The following is a 19,544-nucleotide window of genomic DNA, read 5'->3' as shown; positions in this document are numbered from 1 at the left end:
ATCATTTGGAACTGCAAAAGACTGAAGCAATGCAAATGTTCATCAACAAAGGAATAGATAAAATGTGGCATATACATACAATGGAATACTATTCAGCAGTAAAGGGAATGAGGTTCTGATACATGATGAACACAAATGAACCTTAAAGACATCATATTGAGTGAAATAAGCCAGACACAAAAGGATAAATATGGTATGATCTCACTGATATGAAATAATTAGAATAAGCAAACTCAGAGTGTCAGAATCTAGAATGCAGGTTATTAGGAGCTGGGTTGGGGGTAGGGATTGGGGAATTAATGCTTAAAGTGTTCAGAATTTCTACTTGGGGTGATGGAAATGTTTGGGTAATGGATGGTTATGATGGTAGTACAATATTGTAAACATAACTAACAGTACTAAAATATATATTTGAAGGTGATTAAAAGTGAAAGTTTTGGTTGTATACATGTTACTAGAATTTGAATTTTTTAAATAAACCATAGAACTGTTTAAAACAAATAGTGGGCTCTAATGAAAACAATATGGACTACAGTTAATAATATTCTTTCACCAGTTGCTGCAAAGATATCACACTAACGCAAGATGTGTGTGTGTGGAGCACAGTATATGGGGATTTGGGAACACTATTTCCTGAATGATTTTCCTGTAAACCTACAATTGCTCTAATGAAAAATATATATATTGAAAGAAAAACTTCACTGGATACTGTGTAGATAAATGAGTTAGAGGTCCTAATAATGATATTATTGTCAATAGCAATTTTTTTTTTCAAATTTGAGTTTCTAATCATTCTCGACTTTTGATGCTGTTAGATTATCTGTGGAACTTTAAAAATACAGCTGCGTAAGTTCTAACGCTGACATTATGAATCAGAATTTCTAAAACTGGGCTGGTTATCAATATTTTGGGAAAGATCCTAGATGATTTTAATCCTCACTTAAAGTTGAATATCACGGTGCTATAACATTTAAATATGTAGAACAGTTTATGTGCATGAGAATCATGCTGGTTTCCAGGACCTATGAAAAGTTTTGGAATCAGTTGGCCTCAGTAATTTGCATGTTTAACTAATGTTTCAGGTAACACTGATGGAAGTGTCATCAAAGCACACTCTGAGCAACAATTTTGGGACATTTTTGGAAAGTATGTAAAGATATCATAATAGACAAATCCCACCATGCTGGCATCCAGCACGTGGCAGCCACTGACCTGAGTGATATTGGTGAATATCCGCTCAGACGTGTTCTCACACAGCATGGTCATCAGCTGCAGGATCAACAGCTTCTTCTCCTGGCTTTCCACAAGAAGAGTTTGGTGCTGCTCTAAATCCAAGAGGCTGTTGCTGGAGATAGGCTTAGTTTTTAAAAATGCTTCATTTATCACAGCCACATGAGTCAACTCCTATAAGTTTGGAAGAAAAGAAAAAGTGAAAAAAAAATTGGTAGAGCTAATAAGGCCTTCAAAAACATACATAGAAAACTCTGTTTGAATTGTACATTTAAAGAACTAGCTGTCTTTGTTCATGGCAGTATTATTTTTAATAGTGATCAAGTGGAAACAACCTAAATGTCCAATGATAAGGAATAAATAAATAGTGGTGCATTTATTATATCATCAAAATAAATGAGCCAAATCCGTATGGATAACCATATGGATAGATCTCAAAAACACTGCTGAGTGAAAAATGAAAAATGCAATTTTCAGAATATTATATACATTATGACATGCATGTAAAATTTAAAAGGTCATAAAAAATACATACATACAAAAAATGGAGTAATGGTGCTGAGAAAACTGGATATTCATATGCAAAAGACTGAAGTCCTACCAATATATACAAAAATTAACTCAAAATGGATCAAAGTGCTTAATATGGCAATTAGATGTATAAAACCCCTAGAAAAAAATATAGGAGAACATCTTCTGGATCTTGTGTTAAGCAATGGATTTTTAGACTTAAAAAGAATGAGCAACAAAAGAAAAATAGACAAATTGGCTTTCATCCAAATTAAAATCTTTTGTGCATCAGAGGGCATTATCAAAAAAGAGAAAACAACCTACAGAATGGGAAAAAATATTTAAAAACCATGTATCTAAGTGTTTGATGTCCAGATATGTAAAGAACACAATAAAAAGACAAACAACCCAATTGAAAAATGGGCAAAGAACTTGAACAGATATGTCTCAAAAAAAGACATACAGATAGCTCAAACACACATGAAAGGGGGCTCAACATCTTTAGCTATTAGAGAAATACAAATCAAAACTTCGATGAGATGTCATTTCACAGCCACTAGAATGGCTACTATTTAAAAAAGGAAAACTACAGGTGTTGGAGAGGATGTGGAGAAATAAGCCTTATTTGTTGGTGGTGGATATATAAAATGGTGCGGCTACTGTGAAAAACAGTTTAGCAGTTCCTCAGGGAGTTACATATAGCATTACCATATAACCTGACAATCTCCACTTCTAGATAAATACCCAAAAGAATTGAAAATAGGGCCTCAGACAGATTTCTAATATTCACAGCAGCATCATTCACAATAGCCTAATGGTGGAAACAACTCATGTTCATCAATGGACAAATGGATAAATACAATGTGGTATATACATAAATAGAATAGTATTCACCCATAAAAATGAATGACACTCTGAATCATGCTATAACATCGATGAAACCTGAAGATACCATTTTGAGTGAAATAAGCTGGACAGATAATGATAAATATTGTATTAGATCACTTAAATGAAAACAAGATAGCAGGTTACCAGGGTCTGGGAGTGGGAGTGGGGACTTGGGTATTAAAACATAGTGGGTAGGTGGTAGGACGGTGGCTCAATGGCAGAATTCTCGCCTGCCATGCTGGAGACCGGGTTTGATTCTCGGTGCCTGCCCATGCCAAAAAAAAATTTGTGGGTAGCCCTCATGATATGCCTTTTGAGTGTGTTTATTTTTAGTTATATTTTGGTCTCCACTGATTCCTTTAATTTTATTTTGTTATATATTTGTCATTCAGTGAAGTCCACTGACGTTATTCAACTAAAAAAGCATCTAAAGTCACCTATATTTATTTTAAGTAGTTAAAACCTTAATAATAATAATAATAATAAAACTTAGTATGTACCAAGTTGCTGGGTGGGGTGACAGAAAGGTTTGTTAGTGGGAGGTGGTAATGGTATCACAACATTGTGAATGCAATGAGCACCTCCGAACTGTATACTTTTGAAAGTAGTTAAAATAAGAAATTTTATATTACCACATAAAATATATGTTACCACAATAAAAAGAAACTTTTAAACCCACAGAACTACAACACCAAGAGTGAACCCTAATCTAAACTATGGACTTTAGTTACTGTAATGATAATGATAAAGGTTCAAGTGTAAGAAAGGTACTATACTAATACAAAATGTGAACAGGGAAAACTATGGGAGGGGGGATATGAGAACTCTACTTTCTGCATGTTTTTTCTATAGATCTATATCTGCTCTAAAAAATAAATATTTTACAAATAAAAAAAAGTTTTTAAGATAAATGTGCCAGTTTGAATCTGTGGTGGACCCCAGAAAAACCATGTCCTTCAATCTTCATTCAATATTGCTGGGTGGGAATATTTTCATTGTTTCCATGGAGTTGTGACCCACCTTTTGATTAGATGATTTCCATGGAGGTGTGTCTCCACCCATTGAAGTGGAGTTGCTTACTGGAAACATTTAAAAGAAGAAACATTTTGGGGAGTCCCCTTTTTGGTAGAGCCAGCAGACGCCGCCATGCTCGCCATGTGCCCTTCCAGTTGAGAGAGAAACGTTGAACTTCATCGGCCTTCTTGAACCAAGGTATCTTTCCCTGGATGCCTTAAATTGGACATTTCTATAGACTTGTTTTAATTGGGACATTTTCTCAACCTTAGAACTGTAAACTAGCAACTTATTAAATTCCCCTTTTTAAAAGTCATTTTGTTTCTGGTATATTGCATTCCAGCAGCTAGCAAACTAAAACAATAAATAAATAAATAAATATTTTAAAAAGTAAAAGCTCCTGAAGGAGAACCTTGGAAAAGGTTCCCATAAAAGAAGGGAAAGCAAAGAAAATGGTAAATAAATTCAAATACTTTATAAATAAAAAAAACAGTGTCTAATTTGTGGGATAAAAAAAGATCATAACTGAAAATTTGAACAGTTATTTTCATTTCCTCATTTCTGAAGCAAATGCCATGCAATAGCTTGACTTAAACAATGGGAACTTCTTGGCTCCCAATTTTGAGGCTAGGAAAGGACCAAAATCAAGCATCATCAAGGCAATGCTTTCTCCCAGAAGATTGTGGCATTCTGGGGTTGGCTGCTGGAAATCCTGTGACCTCCCCTGTCACACGGCAATGCACACAGTGGCCTCTCCTGGCCTTTCCCTTCTCTTCCAGTTTCCACTGCTGGCTGCTCCCCTGGCTTTCTCTCCCTGTGTGGCACTCCCTATGAAAGCCTTTAGTAACCAGATTAAGATTCATCCTGACTCAGCTGGGCCACACCTTCACTGAAGGAACCTCATCAAAAGGGCCTATTTACAAGAGTTCATGCTCACGGGAAAGGGTTACGCTTAAGAACATGTTTTTCTGGGGTCCGTGACTGCAAACCACAACAATAGTATAGAAATTGGAGAGAGAAGATTGGAACAGAAGAATTATAAAATATTTTGAGTATTTGGAAGCAGGGATCAAGATACTGTTTGCATTTTTTAATTATTGAAGAGAGACGATACTGGAAATGGGGAGATCCATCAAGAGACTGTTATTAAGAATCCAGTGTTGAAATAATAGTTTCCTGCACTAAGAGATAGCAGTAAAAATGGAGAGAAGCAGAGAGTTCTAAGATGTGTTTTGGAGAGAGCGGGAATGTGAGAAACCAAGGGTGACTTTTACAGGTTTTGATCTGGGTCCCCCTTTCCCTGAAGAGAAACTCCTAATGAAAAAGAAAATGTAATGACAGAATCTCTTTTAGGCCCAGGATTTCTGTCCCAGGAACAGTAATAAAAGCAGTAACAACTCTCCCTGCATTCACCATCACCTACCGCCATGAGGCATGACCCTGAGCTGTGAGCAGAGTCCCTCTGGGTTTGCTCTGAAGAGCTGGAGGCTATTCAAATGTTTGAGAAAACTGCACCTTCAGTAAAAGCCCAGAGGCAAAGTAGATAATATCTGACTGTTATTCGATGCTGGCTTAAAAAGGGACTAAAGGAGCAGTGAGAAACTTCTGTCAATCTCTTGGTTTTCTGAAACTTCCATTGCAGTGAAAAGAATTCAAGTAAATCCTGGCCTTTAGGATTTACTCAAAAGAGGGAGTCACCCCTACTTTTGACAGGTTCTATGACAATAACACACAAGAACACAAATGTGTCTGGGCACACATCCTCAGCCTCAGCAAGGCCAGGGGCAAGCACAGTAGCTTGCAGGCTTCATTAATGCACATCATCATCATTAGGAATGAAGGAAGCATCTTCACATAGGAGTGGAAAGGACTATGCCTCTCATATGTTGACTGACTCCATTCACCTCATTACTATTCCCTTTGCCTCAAATGTCCACTCCATACTCGCCTCGAAAATTTGCTTATCTTTCAAGCCTCGCTTCTTCCATGAAGCTGTCTCCAGTCTCCCCAGAACTTCTCTGAGTGTTGACATCCTAGTTGATGACTATATACCACCTGTTCTGGTTTGCTAGCTGCCAGAATGCAACACACCAGAGACGGACTGGCTTTCAATAAAAGGGGATTTATTTCATTAGTTCTTCAGAGGAAAGGCAGCTAACTTTCAACTGAGGGTCTTTCTTACATGGGAAGGCACAGGGCAATCTCTGTGGTTTCTCTCCAGGCCTCTGGGTTCCAGCAACTCTCCCCAGGGTGATTTCTTTCTGCATCTCCAAAGGACTGGACTGAGCTGTGAATGCTGAGATGAGGTATGCCGAGCTGCTTGGGCTGTGCTACGTTGAGCTCTCTCATTTAAGCGCCAGCCAATTAAATCAAACATCATTCATTACAGCAGGCACGCCTCCTAGCCCACTGCAGATGTAATCAGCTACAGATGAGGTTCATGTACCATTGGCTCCTGCCCACAGCAACAGAAGCAGCTACCTTCACCTGGCCAAGTTGACAACTGAATTTAACTACCACATATTCACCCCTTGTCAACCTGGCAACTACACGCATTACCTTAAACCATATTAAGGTGAAAAAAATTCTCTTCTGGCTGTGGACTTATGAATCTCAAAACAAGTTATCTGGAGCCAATATGCAAAGGAGGACATTCACAGGATACAGGTTTTCATTTCCATAGGGAGAAATTGGAAGGAACACTGGGGTCACAAGACCCAAACAGTTCTGAAAACCTGCAGGGCAAGGACCATTGGATTTCAAAGTCTGGAAGTCATTCATCCTTCAGTTTTAGAAAGTGGCAGTCCCACCCTTTCCAAGGCCCTATGCAGTGGCCGGCCTCTTTTTGAATCAACCTCAGGGGACACTGAGGAGACCACCTTTTTTTCGGCTCCACTCTCTCTAGGCATCGGGGCCACACCTGGGCTCTCTGCCATTTCTGGGGCACACACTCAGCCCCTCCATGGGGTGGCAGCCAGGCTCTCCCCAGTCCCCCAAGGAGCATGCTGTACCTTCTCCAAGGCCTGAGGCTGCTCTACTCTTCCACGTCAACAAGGTGGGAGACTTATCCTCTTGCCCTTCAGGGTATGCTCACCCTCTCCATGTATATGGGTGGGTCCACTCTCCTGGCTGAGGTCTCTTGGCTTTAGACCCAAGCTTCCATGGTCTAATTTGTCCCTTTTGTGCCCCCTTTGTCCAGATTGGCAGTGGTTCCATTTACACCAATGGTCTCTCTTCAAGTACTCCAAGACTTCTCCATCTTCTCTTCTCAGTTCCTCCAAAATCTTCCCCTTAGTTATCAAAAAAATCGTTCCAACATATCTGGTATTTGCAAACTGCAGCAGCACCCCACTCTCCGGTACCAAATCTGTTCTGGTTTGCTAGCTGCCAGAATGCAACACACCAGAGACGGATTGACTTTTAATAAAAGAGGATTTATTTCATTAGTTCTTCAGAGGAAAGGCAGCTAACTTTCAACTGAGGGTCTTTCTTATGTGAGAAGGCACAGGGTGATCTCTGCTGGTCTTCTCTCCAGGCCTCTGGGTTCCAACTACTTTCTCTGGGATGATTCCTTTCTGCACCTCCAAAGGCCTGGACTGAGCTGCAAGTGCTGAGATGAGGAATGCCGAACTGCTTGGGCTGTGCTACGTTGAGCTCTCTCATTTAAGCGCCAGCCAATTAAACCAAACATCATTCATTACAGCAGGCACGCCTCCTAGCCGACTGCAGATGTAATGAGCAACAGATGAGGTTCATGTACCATTGGCTCATGTCCACAGCAACAGAACTAGGTACCTTCACCTGATGAAGTTGACAACTGAATCTAACTACCACACCACTTCTTAATATATTCAAGTGTTTCATACCTTTTGTCTCATCTGTTCAACTGGATTGCAAGCTCCACAAGAACAGGATAACTTTTTGATTAGAGAAGTTGTAAGTTTATTTAAAAATCTTGCATAAAATACAGAGTTCCCACATACCACCTATTATTAACACTTTCCGTTAGTGTGGTACTTTGTTACAACTCATGAAAACACTTCTGTAATTGTTCTATTAACTATAGTCCATTATTTATAATAGGGTTCACTGTTTGTGTTGTACAGTCCTTTGGGGTTTCATTTTTATTTTTATTTTAGTAGCATATATACAACCTAACGTTTCTCCTTTTAACTACATTTCAAATATATAAGTCAGTGCTGTTAATTATGTTCACATGTCATGCTACCCTCAGGAGAATTTTTTTTTCTGTTGCATTCCTCCCAGCACCCAACCAGATCCTGGGCACGCTGTTAGATGTTCAGAAAGAATTCAATGCATATTTTTCCATTAGTCCTATGGTTAGATGGATATACATAGATGGACAATTGCTGAATAATAATAGCAATAACTAACAATATCAATAGCTACTCTTTGTGAACATTCTCTACAGAATAAATAACCATTCTAAGCACTTTCTGTGCATTGCCAAATTTAAATGTGTCAATAACTCTATGAAGTAGATACTATTTTTATTTCCATTTTACAGATGAGGAAACTGAGCCTTAATCCAAAGTTGTACTTTTAACCAATAAACTGATTCTAGATACAAAAACACATATATACATACACACACTATAGGTCCAAGGATTACTTGCCAAACAAATTCAGAGAATGCCAACCCTGGAAAGGACTTTAGCACTATCTAGTTCAACTCCCTTGCTTACAGATGAAGGAAACAACAGTCAATGATGTGAAAAAAAAACTTGCCCAAGATTATAAAGCTGGTAAGTGGCAGAGGCAAGACCTATGAACCCCTTAATTCCAGTTGTGTGATTTCTATCCTGTGTAATCCTATCAATAAAATGTTATCTTTTCCCTTCCTCCACCCAAGTTTAATATCTTCAGGTTCTTTATCTAGTAGAGTTGGTTCAAGTACCTCAGGCCTAGAGGGGAACACATACCCTGAATGAACACATACCCTCTGTTCCCTCTCACCCTTTCCTGTTATCTCCTCCCTCACCCATTTCAACCCCTGGCTTGGACCCCAGATCGCATTGCTAACTGCTTTTGCCTTTAACCAAAGTGTCTCTGCAGGCAAGCTGGCGCCATTAGAATGCTGCTCAGGCTGCTGAGAAGCAGACAGTCACACACACTGCAACATCAACAGCCCAAGTAGGGCAATCGCGTTGACTGAAACCAAATTACTCTCCACACAAGACAGAAAGGGGATTTATACCCCTTGCTCCATCTGGCCCTAAATGGCAGCTTCTGCCTGTCCTGAGTGGGGAAGGAAGAAAAGCAGCTAATTGCATCGGAGCCTTCTAATCCAGTCACAATCTAATCAACCTTGCGGCTGTCAGGAGCAATGCAGTTTTCTCAAGACACTTTAGTCTCCTGAGCTGTCACTACCAGCACTGCCCACATCAATCTCTCTGGAGCCAGAAGCTACCAGACGTGTACCCATCTGACCAGGGACCAGCAAAGCGGCCAACACTCCAGACACCCCAAACCAGACTGGAGAAGTTCCCAGGCATTTCATACAATGGGGAAACTGGGCCTTGGCCCCTTGGGGAAGAGCCTGACAGGAGGAGTAAATAGCTCTCTTCTGCTTCCAGGAAAAAAGCATTTTGCTTCATTTCTAATTATTAACCCGATAGTCATGTACACTAGGGATGACGAAATGTTTTCCAATAAAAAAGCAGAGACAATTCTAAGGAGAGTGTCTTTCTTCAAAGTTAACTGGGAAAAATGCAATAATTTACCTCCTCAGGCTCCTGTCTCCCCTCTCTCCCATTCAACCTTCAAAAGTAAATTCATTTATCCATCTAACAAATTCTGCTTAAGCATCCAATCTGTGGATCACTGAGGAAGAAAGATGATTAAGAATTGATGTCTGGAAGATCAATATATAGCAGACCATCTCAGTGCCATTTCATATGGACAATAATGGGCATGTGAAGCAAAAAACCAGGAAGCTCTCCTATACAATACCTTACAAGTGCTCCCTATATCCTCTCTAATTATGGTTGTCAGTGGTTCTCTTCACCAATATTCCAGGCCCATGATGGGATTGTGCTTTCCTCCCCTATGACCACTTGACTTGTCCTGGCTATAAAAAATGTGAACGGAAGTAACATGTCTTTTCTCATGCTATCCCTTTGCCTGAATCACCCTCTTCATCCAAATCCTATTAGCCTTATAAGATCCAGCTTAGTAACTCCTTCTTCCAGGATCACCTGAGTTAGAAATGAATCCTACTGTGAATTCCAATAGCCCTTCAAGTATCGCATTCATGGATATTTATCTTACAGAACTTCCTCAAACATTTGATCATTTATTTGTCTGTCTCCTCCACTAGACTTTGAACTCCTTGAGGAACAGGGATTTGTTTCTCATTGGTCTTCATGATCCATGCTCCATGCAACCCAGACTCTGAGTATCTTAGACATGGTAGTCAGTGACCATCATTTTTCAGGCTAGAACACTCCTAAAGCAGTTTCTGTGAGTCATTTTGTCTTATTTCTAAGTAGAAAATATGGTGAGCTCTCTCAGTCCCATTATGAATCTGAGCCACTGCGAATGTCAGTGGCTTTAAATTATTTCCCTTCCTTTTCTTTTCAACTACAGCCTCAACACTAGTTGTTGACTTTCTTTTCAAAGCCATTTTGTCACCAAGAAACGAAGCTGTTACCCCTTGACAAGATACGACTTCTAATGGGTTAAGGTGCAGACATTAAGTCAATAAGCCTTCCTCACTAGCCAAGTAATTCCCTCCTACGGAGCAGGGCACAAACTCCACAAAACTGCAGACCACTGCCCACCACAGACCTCCATGTTGCTTTAGAGCAGCTAAAACTGTAAGTGATGAGTATTGCAGCACACACCTTGCAGAGGTTTCCTGAAGATTATGGGCAATGCTCAGTACAAAACAGGCATTCAATAAGTAGCAGTCGCTGTTGTTGTAATATAGGCTCAGTCAAGCCACACATGGACACACACGTGCCCTAACAGTGGCCATGGAGGGTCTAGGGGCAAGGTCTCCTCCCTCTAGCCATAGCCCCCCAGCCCTGACTCTCTTGTTCTCCCTCACACACATGTCATCTCCCTCACACACACACACTCCAAATGACTTATCCAGGATCCCAGACCCACTAACAGGAATGCTGGTTCCCAAGACAAAGCCATCTAACTCCCTGTTCACTACTCTTTCTACTTCGCCCATCTCCTGGAGACGGAGGTTGAAAAGCCCCAAAGACAATTGCGCTAGGGCCCACCTGCACCCCTATCCCTGCCACCCTCTCCCCTCAACCCCAGGGGGAGCCTAATTCTACACAAGTTCACACATCGACACAGCAATCCTCTTTCCCATGTTACCACCATCGACAGAAGATGTCAGTGACTTTTTTTAAACTTTTTTTATTAATAAATTAACAAACAAAACATTTAGATATCATTCCATTCTATATATACAATCAGTAATTCTTAATATCATCACATAGTTGCATATTCATCATTTCTTAGTACATTTGCATCAATTTAGAAAAAGAAATAAAAAGACAACAGAAAAAGAAATATAATGATAATAGAGAAAAAAAAGACTATACATACCATACCCCTTACCTCTCGCTTTCATTTACCACTATTTCAAACTGAATTTATTTTAACATTTGTTCCCCCTATTATTTATTTTTATTCCATATGTTCTACTCTTCTGTTGATATAGTAGCTAAAAGGAGCATCAGACATAAGGTTTTCACATTCACAGAGTCTCATTGTGAAAGCTGTATCATTGTTCAATCATCATCAAGAAACATGGCTACTGGAACACAGCTCTACATTTTCAGGCAATTTCCTCCAGCCTCTCCACTACATCTTGAACAACAAGGTGATATCTACTTAATGCGTAAGAATAACCTCCAGGATAACCTCTCGAGACGCCAGTGATTTTTTTCAGTGATGGGAAGAGGTTCCCCATCTACATATTTGTAGTTTGTTCCACAACTGCAGAGCCCTGGTAGGCCGTGGGGAAGTATACAGCTCCTCCAGCTTTCTGAGTTGAGCTGTTAGCAATGATTTCAGAAATTCAGCTGCTAATCAGTTGCTCCGGAAGCCGTGCCTGCTCAGCCTCCTGCATCTGCTCCTGGACTCCAGGAGAGACGGGGAGAGGCCCCACCCGGGACGCCTCAGAGCAGATGGCAGCCAAGCTCCCTGTGGATGACTTCACTGGGGTAATTAGGCCTGATGAGGGGGCAGGGAGGCCTCCTTGCCGAGGTAATTAGCCAGGATAAATAAACTGAACCCTGCGTGGAGGTCTGGGAGGACAAGATATATATTAATATTAGTGGCTGCTGGTCATGAGCCCCTACTAAGCACAGGCCCTTTTACAAACCTTATTGTGGTTAATCTTGATTACAAGCCTGTGAGGCATGGGTTTTATGATCTCCATTTTACATTTAAAAACTAAAGCTCAGAAAATGCTAAAGCAACATGTCTAAAAATCACACCGGCTGTTCTCCGCAGCTTCCGTGTTCAAACCTTAGCCAGCCTGACTCAGAAGCCTGTGCTCTTTCTGGGGTGCCATGATGTCACTGGGGATCCCACTAGGTGTAGCCCTTTAACCATTATGAATCCACCCCCTGCTCTAGAACAGACAGTAAAATGGGCCTGAGCATATAAAGACAAATAAGACCTCACCCCTCATACCCAGGGGCTCATAATCTAGAGAATAAAACAAAAAGTAAAAGCAGAGATGTCAAGAATATTTACATTACCAAATGGGAGGTGCCTTCCCAGAGGTGGATAGTTACCTAGGTGATTTTTTTTTTTATTTACTTCCTTTCTGATGCCTCAAGGACCCTATAGGGCTATGAATAAATAACAAAATGTTTTTGAGATATTTCTTATAAGAAAGAAATGATAAAGACAGGAAAGGAAGAAGAAGAGAAAGGGAAAATTCATACCCACATGTTAGAGCAGGAACCCTCACATAGCTAAGATAGTACTCTGGTCAAAGCCAGTAAGATGCTGGGAGGGACAGCTACGATGAACCAGGGCTACTGTTTCCTTCCAGGGCTCAGAGAGATTTACAATAGAAAGAAATCACTCAGGTCAGGCATCTTCCCCTAGTATTTGACGGGCGGCTCCATGGCTCACCTTGCGCCTTCCCATTGCAATTACCTCCCTCCCCCGCCCCCCACTGAAAAGTAAAGATAAGATCTTAGGGGTAAGACTGGAAGTGGAGCAACTCCACACTCATACTGGCTTCAGGAAAGGTTGGCAGATCTGGACATGTGCGGGAATGTGCCAGGGGCTTTCTATGCTGAATAAACTGGGGAGCTAAAAAGTCTGTACGGTCCCTTTCCACTCTGAGGGTCCAAAGCTATGTAAGCTGATCCCATATACAGAAAAAGGTGGGAAAATATCCAACTAAGGCTTTGAAGTTATTATAAAACTGAACGAAGGACCAAAAATGAAAAGGTAAAGAAAATAACAGGCCAGTCTCATTTATGAGCATATTTATTGAACACTCATTATGCAGTAGTCACCGTTCTTAGAAGCAGTGAACAGCAGAACCAGAAATCCACACCCTCAAAGCACATACATTATAGTGGGAAGAGACAGACAGTCAGCACACACACAAAGAAATTTAATAAGATAATTTCAGATACTGATACATTCTAAGGAGAAAATAAAATAGGACGATGTTGAATAGAAGTATTGGGAAGCTACCTAACTAAAAAGCCCAGGAGAAGCAACTCTAAGAGGTGACATTTGAGCTGGATTGTGAATGACGAAAAAGAGGTAGCTCAGAAAAGATCTGGGAAAGACCATTATCCTATGACAGAAGCAAGCTGTTCAGGTCCAAAGCCAACATGTCTGGTTGTAGGGAACAAGGGGAAGTAGGAAGATAAAGAAAGGTATGAGCTAGATAATAAAGGGTCTTACAGGTCGGGGTAAGGAGTTTTATTTTATTCTTATCATGATGGGAAAGTATTAGATTTAGTGTTTAAGTAGAAGAGTGACAAGATCTGATTTATACTTTAGAAAGATAGTTCTGGGTGTGTAGAGTTTGAACTGAAAGAAAGAAGGCAGGGGAGCATGTTAAAAATTGTGAATACAATTTAGTACCTTAAAAATTAATCTCCCATGTAACTAAAAAATTAGGATTTAACAAATGATTATGATTACTGACTGATTATATAGATATTTCTATTTAGTTTCTAGGATATTAGAATAGCTAGAAGGAAATATCTGAAATTGTTGAACTGTAATACTTAATCTTTGATAATGATTATGTAACTATATAGCTTTTATCTTGTGACTGACCTTTATCCAGTGTATGCGTAGGTGAGCAATAAAATAAAGACAAAAATAATAACAATAGTGGTGGATAAGGGGTATGGGTTATTTGGGTTTTCTTTTTAATTTTTATTTCTTCTTTTAGAGTAATGAAAATGTTCGAAAATTAATTGTCTTGATGATTGTGCAACTATATGATGATACTGTGAGCCATTGATTGTTTACTTTGGATGGCTTATATGGTGTGTGAATATATCTCAATAAAATTGCATTAAAAAAAATTGGGGGCAGTGCAATGGTGGCTCAGTGGCAGAATTCTCACTTGCCATGCCAGAGACCCGGGTTTGATTCCCGGTGCCTGCCCATGTTAAAAAAAAAAAAAAAAATCTCCCATGATGAAGCAGGGTTTATCCCTTAGATAAGAGGATAGCTCAACACTAAGAAATTGATGAGCTTATCATTTCACAAGTTGTATACAACTAAAGCATATGATTATTTCAATAAGTACATTTAATAAAATTCAAATGCATTAAAAATAAAAACCATTTTAAAATGTGAAACTAGAACAAGTTGCTTCTCAACACAACAAAGAGGTTCTATTTTGGTTGTAAAAGACTAGAGGCCCAAAACAAAGATGCCCAACATTTCCATTATGGTTTTATCATTTCGTTTACTAAGCTCTGGACAATTCAATAAGATATGAAATATAAGTATGAAGTATCAGTTGGAAAGAGGAAAATTATATCATTCATGAGGAGTATGATTTATTTTCCTGCTGAGTCTCCAACCCTTGGCATTGGCCTACTATGTGCCAGATACTTCTCATATGCTACCTCACTGACTCACATAACACCTTAGAAGTTATATCTTTCATTTCATTTGATAAATCTAGATAAGGAACTTTCTAAGCTATTTAGCAGGAAAGCTGAGATATGAAGTTACTTCGTGATTGCAAAGACTGTATTCTTATCCCATGTTGCCAAAACATAAACGATAAAGCTAGAGGTTGTCAGCACTTCTTCTTTCCCAGGGTGCAAGAGCTGTGAACATTTCAGCAGGCCACTGGGATTAAGGTAGGATCTAGAGCTTGCCAGTACATCACAAGTCTTAGTGCCGAGGAAGGTGATATGGTGGCAGCTGCATCCTTCCCTGCATCCCATGGGCCATTCCCACAAGGAAGAGGGCCCAAAGCCTCAGCTGCTCAGCATGAAAATTCAGTATTTAAGTGTGAGATTAGCCCTTCCAGAGAATTACATTTTAAAAGAAGAGTATTTTTCCCCCAGATTTAATCTGTAGTTGGTTGAATTGTGTTGAGAATATTTTAACCATGAGAAGGATGGGTCTTTCTAGTTTCTCTTGACTCCTCCAAGCTACTGCCACAAGCTACTTCCTTTATGCCAGAAGAGGAGCAGAACACTGGCCCCCACCTTGCCCAGGAATGGCAGGTTTCTGTGTGGGGTGATGCAAAAAAAGAGCCCAGGCCCTTGAGATATGACGGAAACATGTAACCGGTCTCCTCAGACCAAGACAAGACTCAACCCCACATTCAGAGATGCTGAGAATTGTTCTGAATCAAGGAATTCTGCTGTCAGAAGCATCAAGTTCCTATTACAACCATGGAACTTTCTCTTTATACTTTGAATACCAACATCATAATACAGTATATCTCTCCACATTTTCAAATGAAACCCTGAAATCAAAGAAGGGATATGTAAGAACTATCACTGCTTTAAGATAGAGTGGGCTTATATCTCTCTTGTATTTTCCCCACTACTCTTGAAATTGCCAGTGTCATGGGCAACAGGCAGTTCACCAGTTACCTTACATCTGCCTGAATCCAAAGTTGGTGAGACCAAACTGGCCTCTTCCTAGTTGCCAGTGATTTCAGAGATTTTTCACTTTTCTTTGGAAATTTTCTTTCCTCCCATCCTAAATAACACAATGCTCACCTGAAAGCAGCCTCTGCACCCTGGTTTTTCTTCCATTTCAGCCCTCTAGCATGGAGAGAGAAATGAGGAGCTTAGAGGACACGAAGAGAAGGAAAGAAAAAGGGGTAGGGAAAGGAGGAATATCTGAAGAAAGGCCAAAAGGATGCCAGTCAAAGGCTCTGAATCCACAGGGTGGTGGCACCTGCTGCCAGCTTTGTGCCTTCAAAGGATGGTTCCTAGGAGAACGTTCTCTGTCATTGCATGAAAAATCTGTTGCTGTACCAGAAGGGCCAACATGTTGTCTCAATTCATATTTCAGCCAAAGAGCTGGGCACTGAGGAATGTGGTACTTCACTGCCCTGGAATTACGGGTAAATTTGCCCTTAGGGAGACTTCCTGTTTCCTCCTGATCAAAGCTTGCTGAGAAGGATGAAAGGTTAGAGGACAGTCAGCAAAGCTCAATGGCTCCCGTAATCCCCCTCCAGCACCCTGGACAGCTCCCTGAACAGCTCCCTGCAAGAGAGCAACCCATGCCTTCCAGGGGTTTGCAACAAACTATGTAGTTGGCCTTTCTTGGGATTTCAGTATATACACAATAAAGACAGACTTCAAGAAATAAATTTGGAGCCACTTAACCCACAGGCAGAATTCTACACAACACCGAGGCCCTTTAGACATGTCTCCCACATCCCCCTTTGAGTTGCCTGTTTATTATTTATCACAAGATATTTCTCAGCAGCAGAACAGTAAATGGTGAGTAAACATCTGAAAATGGGTATAAAATCCTGTAAATCACAACTCCACACAGGCAACCATCAGCGATGGGATACTCCTCCCTTCACGGCTGTGGACACTGTAGCAGTATTCCATTTATACCCGAGTCAACTGCTCAAATGCTGCATAGTAAGATGCAGAGTGATTTTTCCTAGGTAGTGTCACTTTGCCCCTCCTCACTTTATTTGCAATGTTCCTGATCTGTGCCAGATTCTGCATTCAGTGTGTCAGGACCTGAAAATGGTCCCTACCTTCTGGAAGCTCACAATTCATAAGCAAGAGGCAGGAAGCTGACACCAAACTGAATTCTTTGCTCTCTGAGGGACTCAGTTTCCCCTTCATTCTGTCTCCTACCAACAGCATGCCTCCTAAATTGCATTTTCCTTGTACAGCAGCCAGTCTCTGAATCTGAGATGAGCTCAGCCATGGATTACTGCTCAGTGTTACTGATGATCCTCCAGGAGGATCCATTTAGCACCACCACGTGCTTATAGGCCAGAGATATGAGGTTTTGGTCATGGTTGAAGATAGATTTATTGAGTTTCAGTATTACCTTCATGTCATAATATTGCTGCACCTGCACAGCCAGCCAACTCCACTGTCACAGCTGTTTCCAGTTTCCTATGACTCAAGGCACAATGTGCCAATATACCTCACACCTGACATTTCACACTTCAGGTCTCTTGCATCCCACCTTCCATATTGCAGACCCACTGATCCCACTGAGCCCCTGAGCACATGCTCTGGCCAGCTCACAAGACTTCTACTGCAGGCATGCAGGGAATGTATGCCCCATCAAGGCTATAGGATCAGATTCCCGGGCAACACAACTTGGGAATGTAATGGATTTAAGGCCCCTTGAAGGAGAACTTTGAACAATGAGAGGAAGATAGAAGAGAACTAGTGGAACCGTTTTTCTCCCTTCCTCCTCCTACAGAATGATTCCATAGACCTCCAGAGACCTCCCATTTGACTGAGCATAGCCATGCTTTTTGGTAAAATGGTACCCAGTTTGGTAGCATGCATTTTTGTATTTGCTTTTTCTCCTTTCTTGTCTCGTTTCCCCTTTTCCCTTACTCTTGTTTCCCCAGGATTGCACTCCTGCATCCCTACAAAATATGATGAACTCATAGGTTTTGCCTCAGGCTCTATTTCTTAGGGAACCCAGGCTGACAATTCTTATCCATAAATGATCAAAACTAACTTCCGCACAGCCTTGTATTCACCCTGCTCAGTCAGTCTCTTCAAAACCTGCTTCAGGCTTTGCCTCAAAGCCGATTCCAAGCCAAATGGAAGGGAGAGAAAGACCAGAAGGAACTTCTCAGAGGAGGTAACAAGAGAAGGTGAAGAAAGTTTAATTTTTGATAAATTGAATGATATCCTTCATCAGCTTGGAGGGGACAGAGCAGATAGCAAGCCCATCTTTGGCTGTGAGTCCCTAGCTGAGAAGGAAAGAAGTGTGTCCCAAGCTCTGAAAGCTAGCTTATGACTTACAAACACACACAACATGCGCATATGCATGCAGACACACACACACTCATACACACACAAAGCCATCCCAAGTTTCCTGGAGAGAGTGATGGTATATGTGAAGGAATTGGGCATGGAACTATGAGGTTTCCTTCACTCTGGAGCACCACAAGGAGCTTCCCAGTTGGCCTGCTATGGAGCAACATCAACCTTATGGCATGCCTGGGACTTCGCCACAAAGTAAATAAAATTGTTCCTTTCCTTAAGGAGCTGACATCTCAGGAGAGTGTATCAGACTGCAAAATTAACTATCCTTTTTGCAAACACCCCTAACCTACCAAAACTGTTTCAGACCCACATTCTTAACAAGTTCCCCTTGAGACAAATGGCCTTTCTTTACAATCAACAGTCTGATAGGGTAAGGTGTTATTATTAATCCATTAAATAGCCAGTTGAATGAAGGCTAAGGTGAAGGGCCATGATTGCAATATGAACTATTTTTAAAACAGTTCTTATGTACCTGCCACATACAAACACTGGACTAGGGATAAAAATACAAAGATGAATGAGACCCAGATCCTGACTTCAAAAGTTTGTCTATTCCAGGGCACTAACACATTCACAGTTTTAATATAATGTGGTATCATACTAGAAATGCATATGGGGGTTCAGGGAATGATGAGCTGAGCCTTGAAGAATGTATACCAGGAAATCTGGTAAGTGAAGGTGATCTAAGCAAATGGCAAGATGCAAAAATTTGGAGGTATTAAACCATTCTAAAATCTCCTGCCAAAAATTCCTTCAAATATTCTTCATTCTGAAGCCCCTTGCTGCAGTTATTCTTGCTGCCATCAACACCAGCCACACCCCACAATGGCATAATATGGGCACCTCCACATCTATTAGAGGTACTACTTATGTCTGGCCTTCTCCCCAAAAGCCTTCATGAGTATTTGCAATGCTTGTTGTTAAACGGAACAGTGGATTTGGTCAGGGAAATATGTGAAAAGAGGCCTCCCACATTTCCACCAGGAAAAGTTAATGCCAGTCCAAGAGTAGGAGAAAGTGGGAAAGGCAGGAGATTGGAACATGTGCAATGTGAAAGAAAAGAAAATCCTAAGGGATTGACTGGGAAGTTCACCAGGTAACTTTCTGAGAAGGTTAGAAAGTTCTATATCATGATAGCAATGTGGGTTACAGAAGCATATTAGTTTGCCAAAATTGAATAATTTAGGTGTTATGCATTTCAATGCACATAAATTTTACCTAAAGATCTGTACTAATACAATAATGAAATGGAGTGGGTAAGGAGTAGGTAGAGGAATGGAAGAAACAAGAATGGCAGAATGTTAATAATTGCTAAAGCTATATGATTTATACATATACTATTCTGTTTACTGTGTATAAGTAAAGACTGTATTCTTTGTGATGTGTGACCACTGAAATCTC

The 19,544-nt window shown here is 40.6% G+C and overlaps 1 protein-coding gene across 1 annotated transcript in view; it reads right to left on the bottom strand.

Annotated features, from left to right (window-relative positions):
• Positions 1–1,068: 1,068 nt before the first annotated feature.
• UCK2 (uridine-cytidine kinase 2) overlaps positions 1,069–19,544 on the bottom strand; it is a 149,032-nt gene continuing 130,556 nt past the window's right edge. The window contains exon 9 of the mRNA XM_077156817.1: positions 1,069–1,404. Within this exon, the coding sequence (XP_077012932.1) occupies positions 1,376–1,404 (29 nt within the window). The 3' untranslated portion in view covers positions 1,069–1,375. The remainder of the gene's footprint in view (positions 1,405–19,544) is intronic.

Source organism: Tamandua tetradactyla, chromosome 4, assembly GCF_023851605.1.
Source record: "Tamandua tetradactyla isolate mTamTet1 chromosome 4, mTamTet1.pri, whole genome shotgun sequence".
Lineage (NCBI taxonomy): Eukaryota > Metazoa > Chordata > Mammalia > Pilosa > Myrmecophagidae > Tamandua > Tamandua tetradactyla.
Note: the sequence above shows the minus strand (reverse complement) of the source record. Positions and strands in the feature narration are given on the sequence as shown.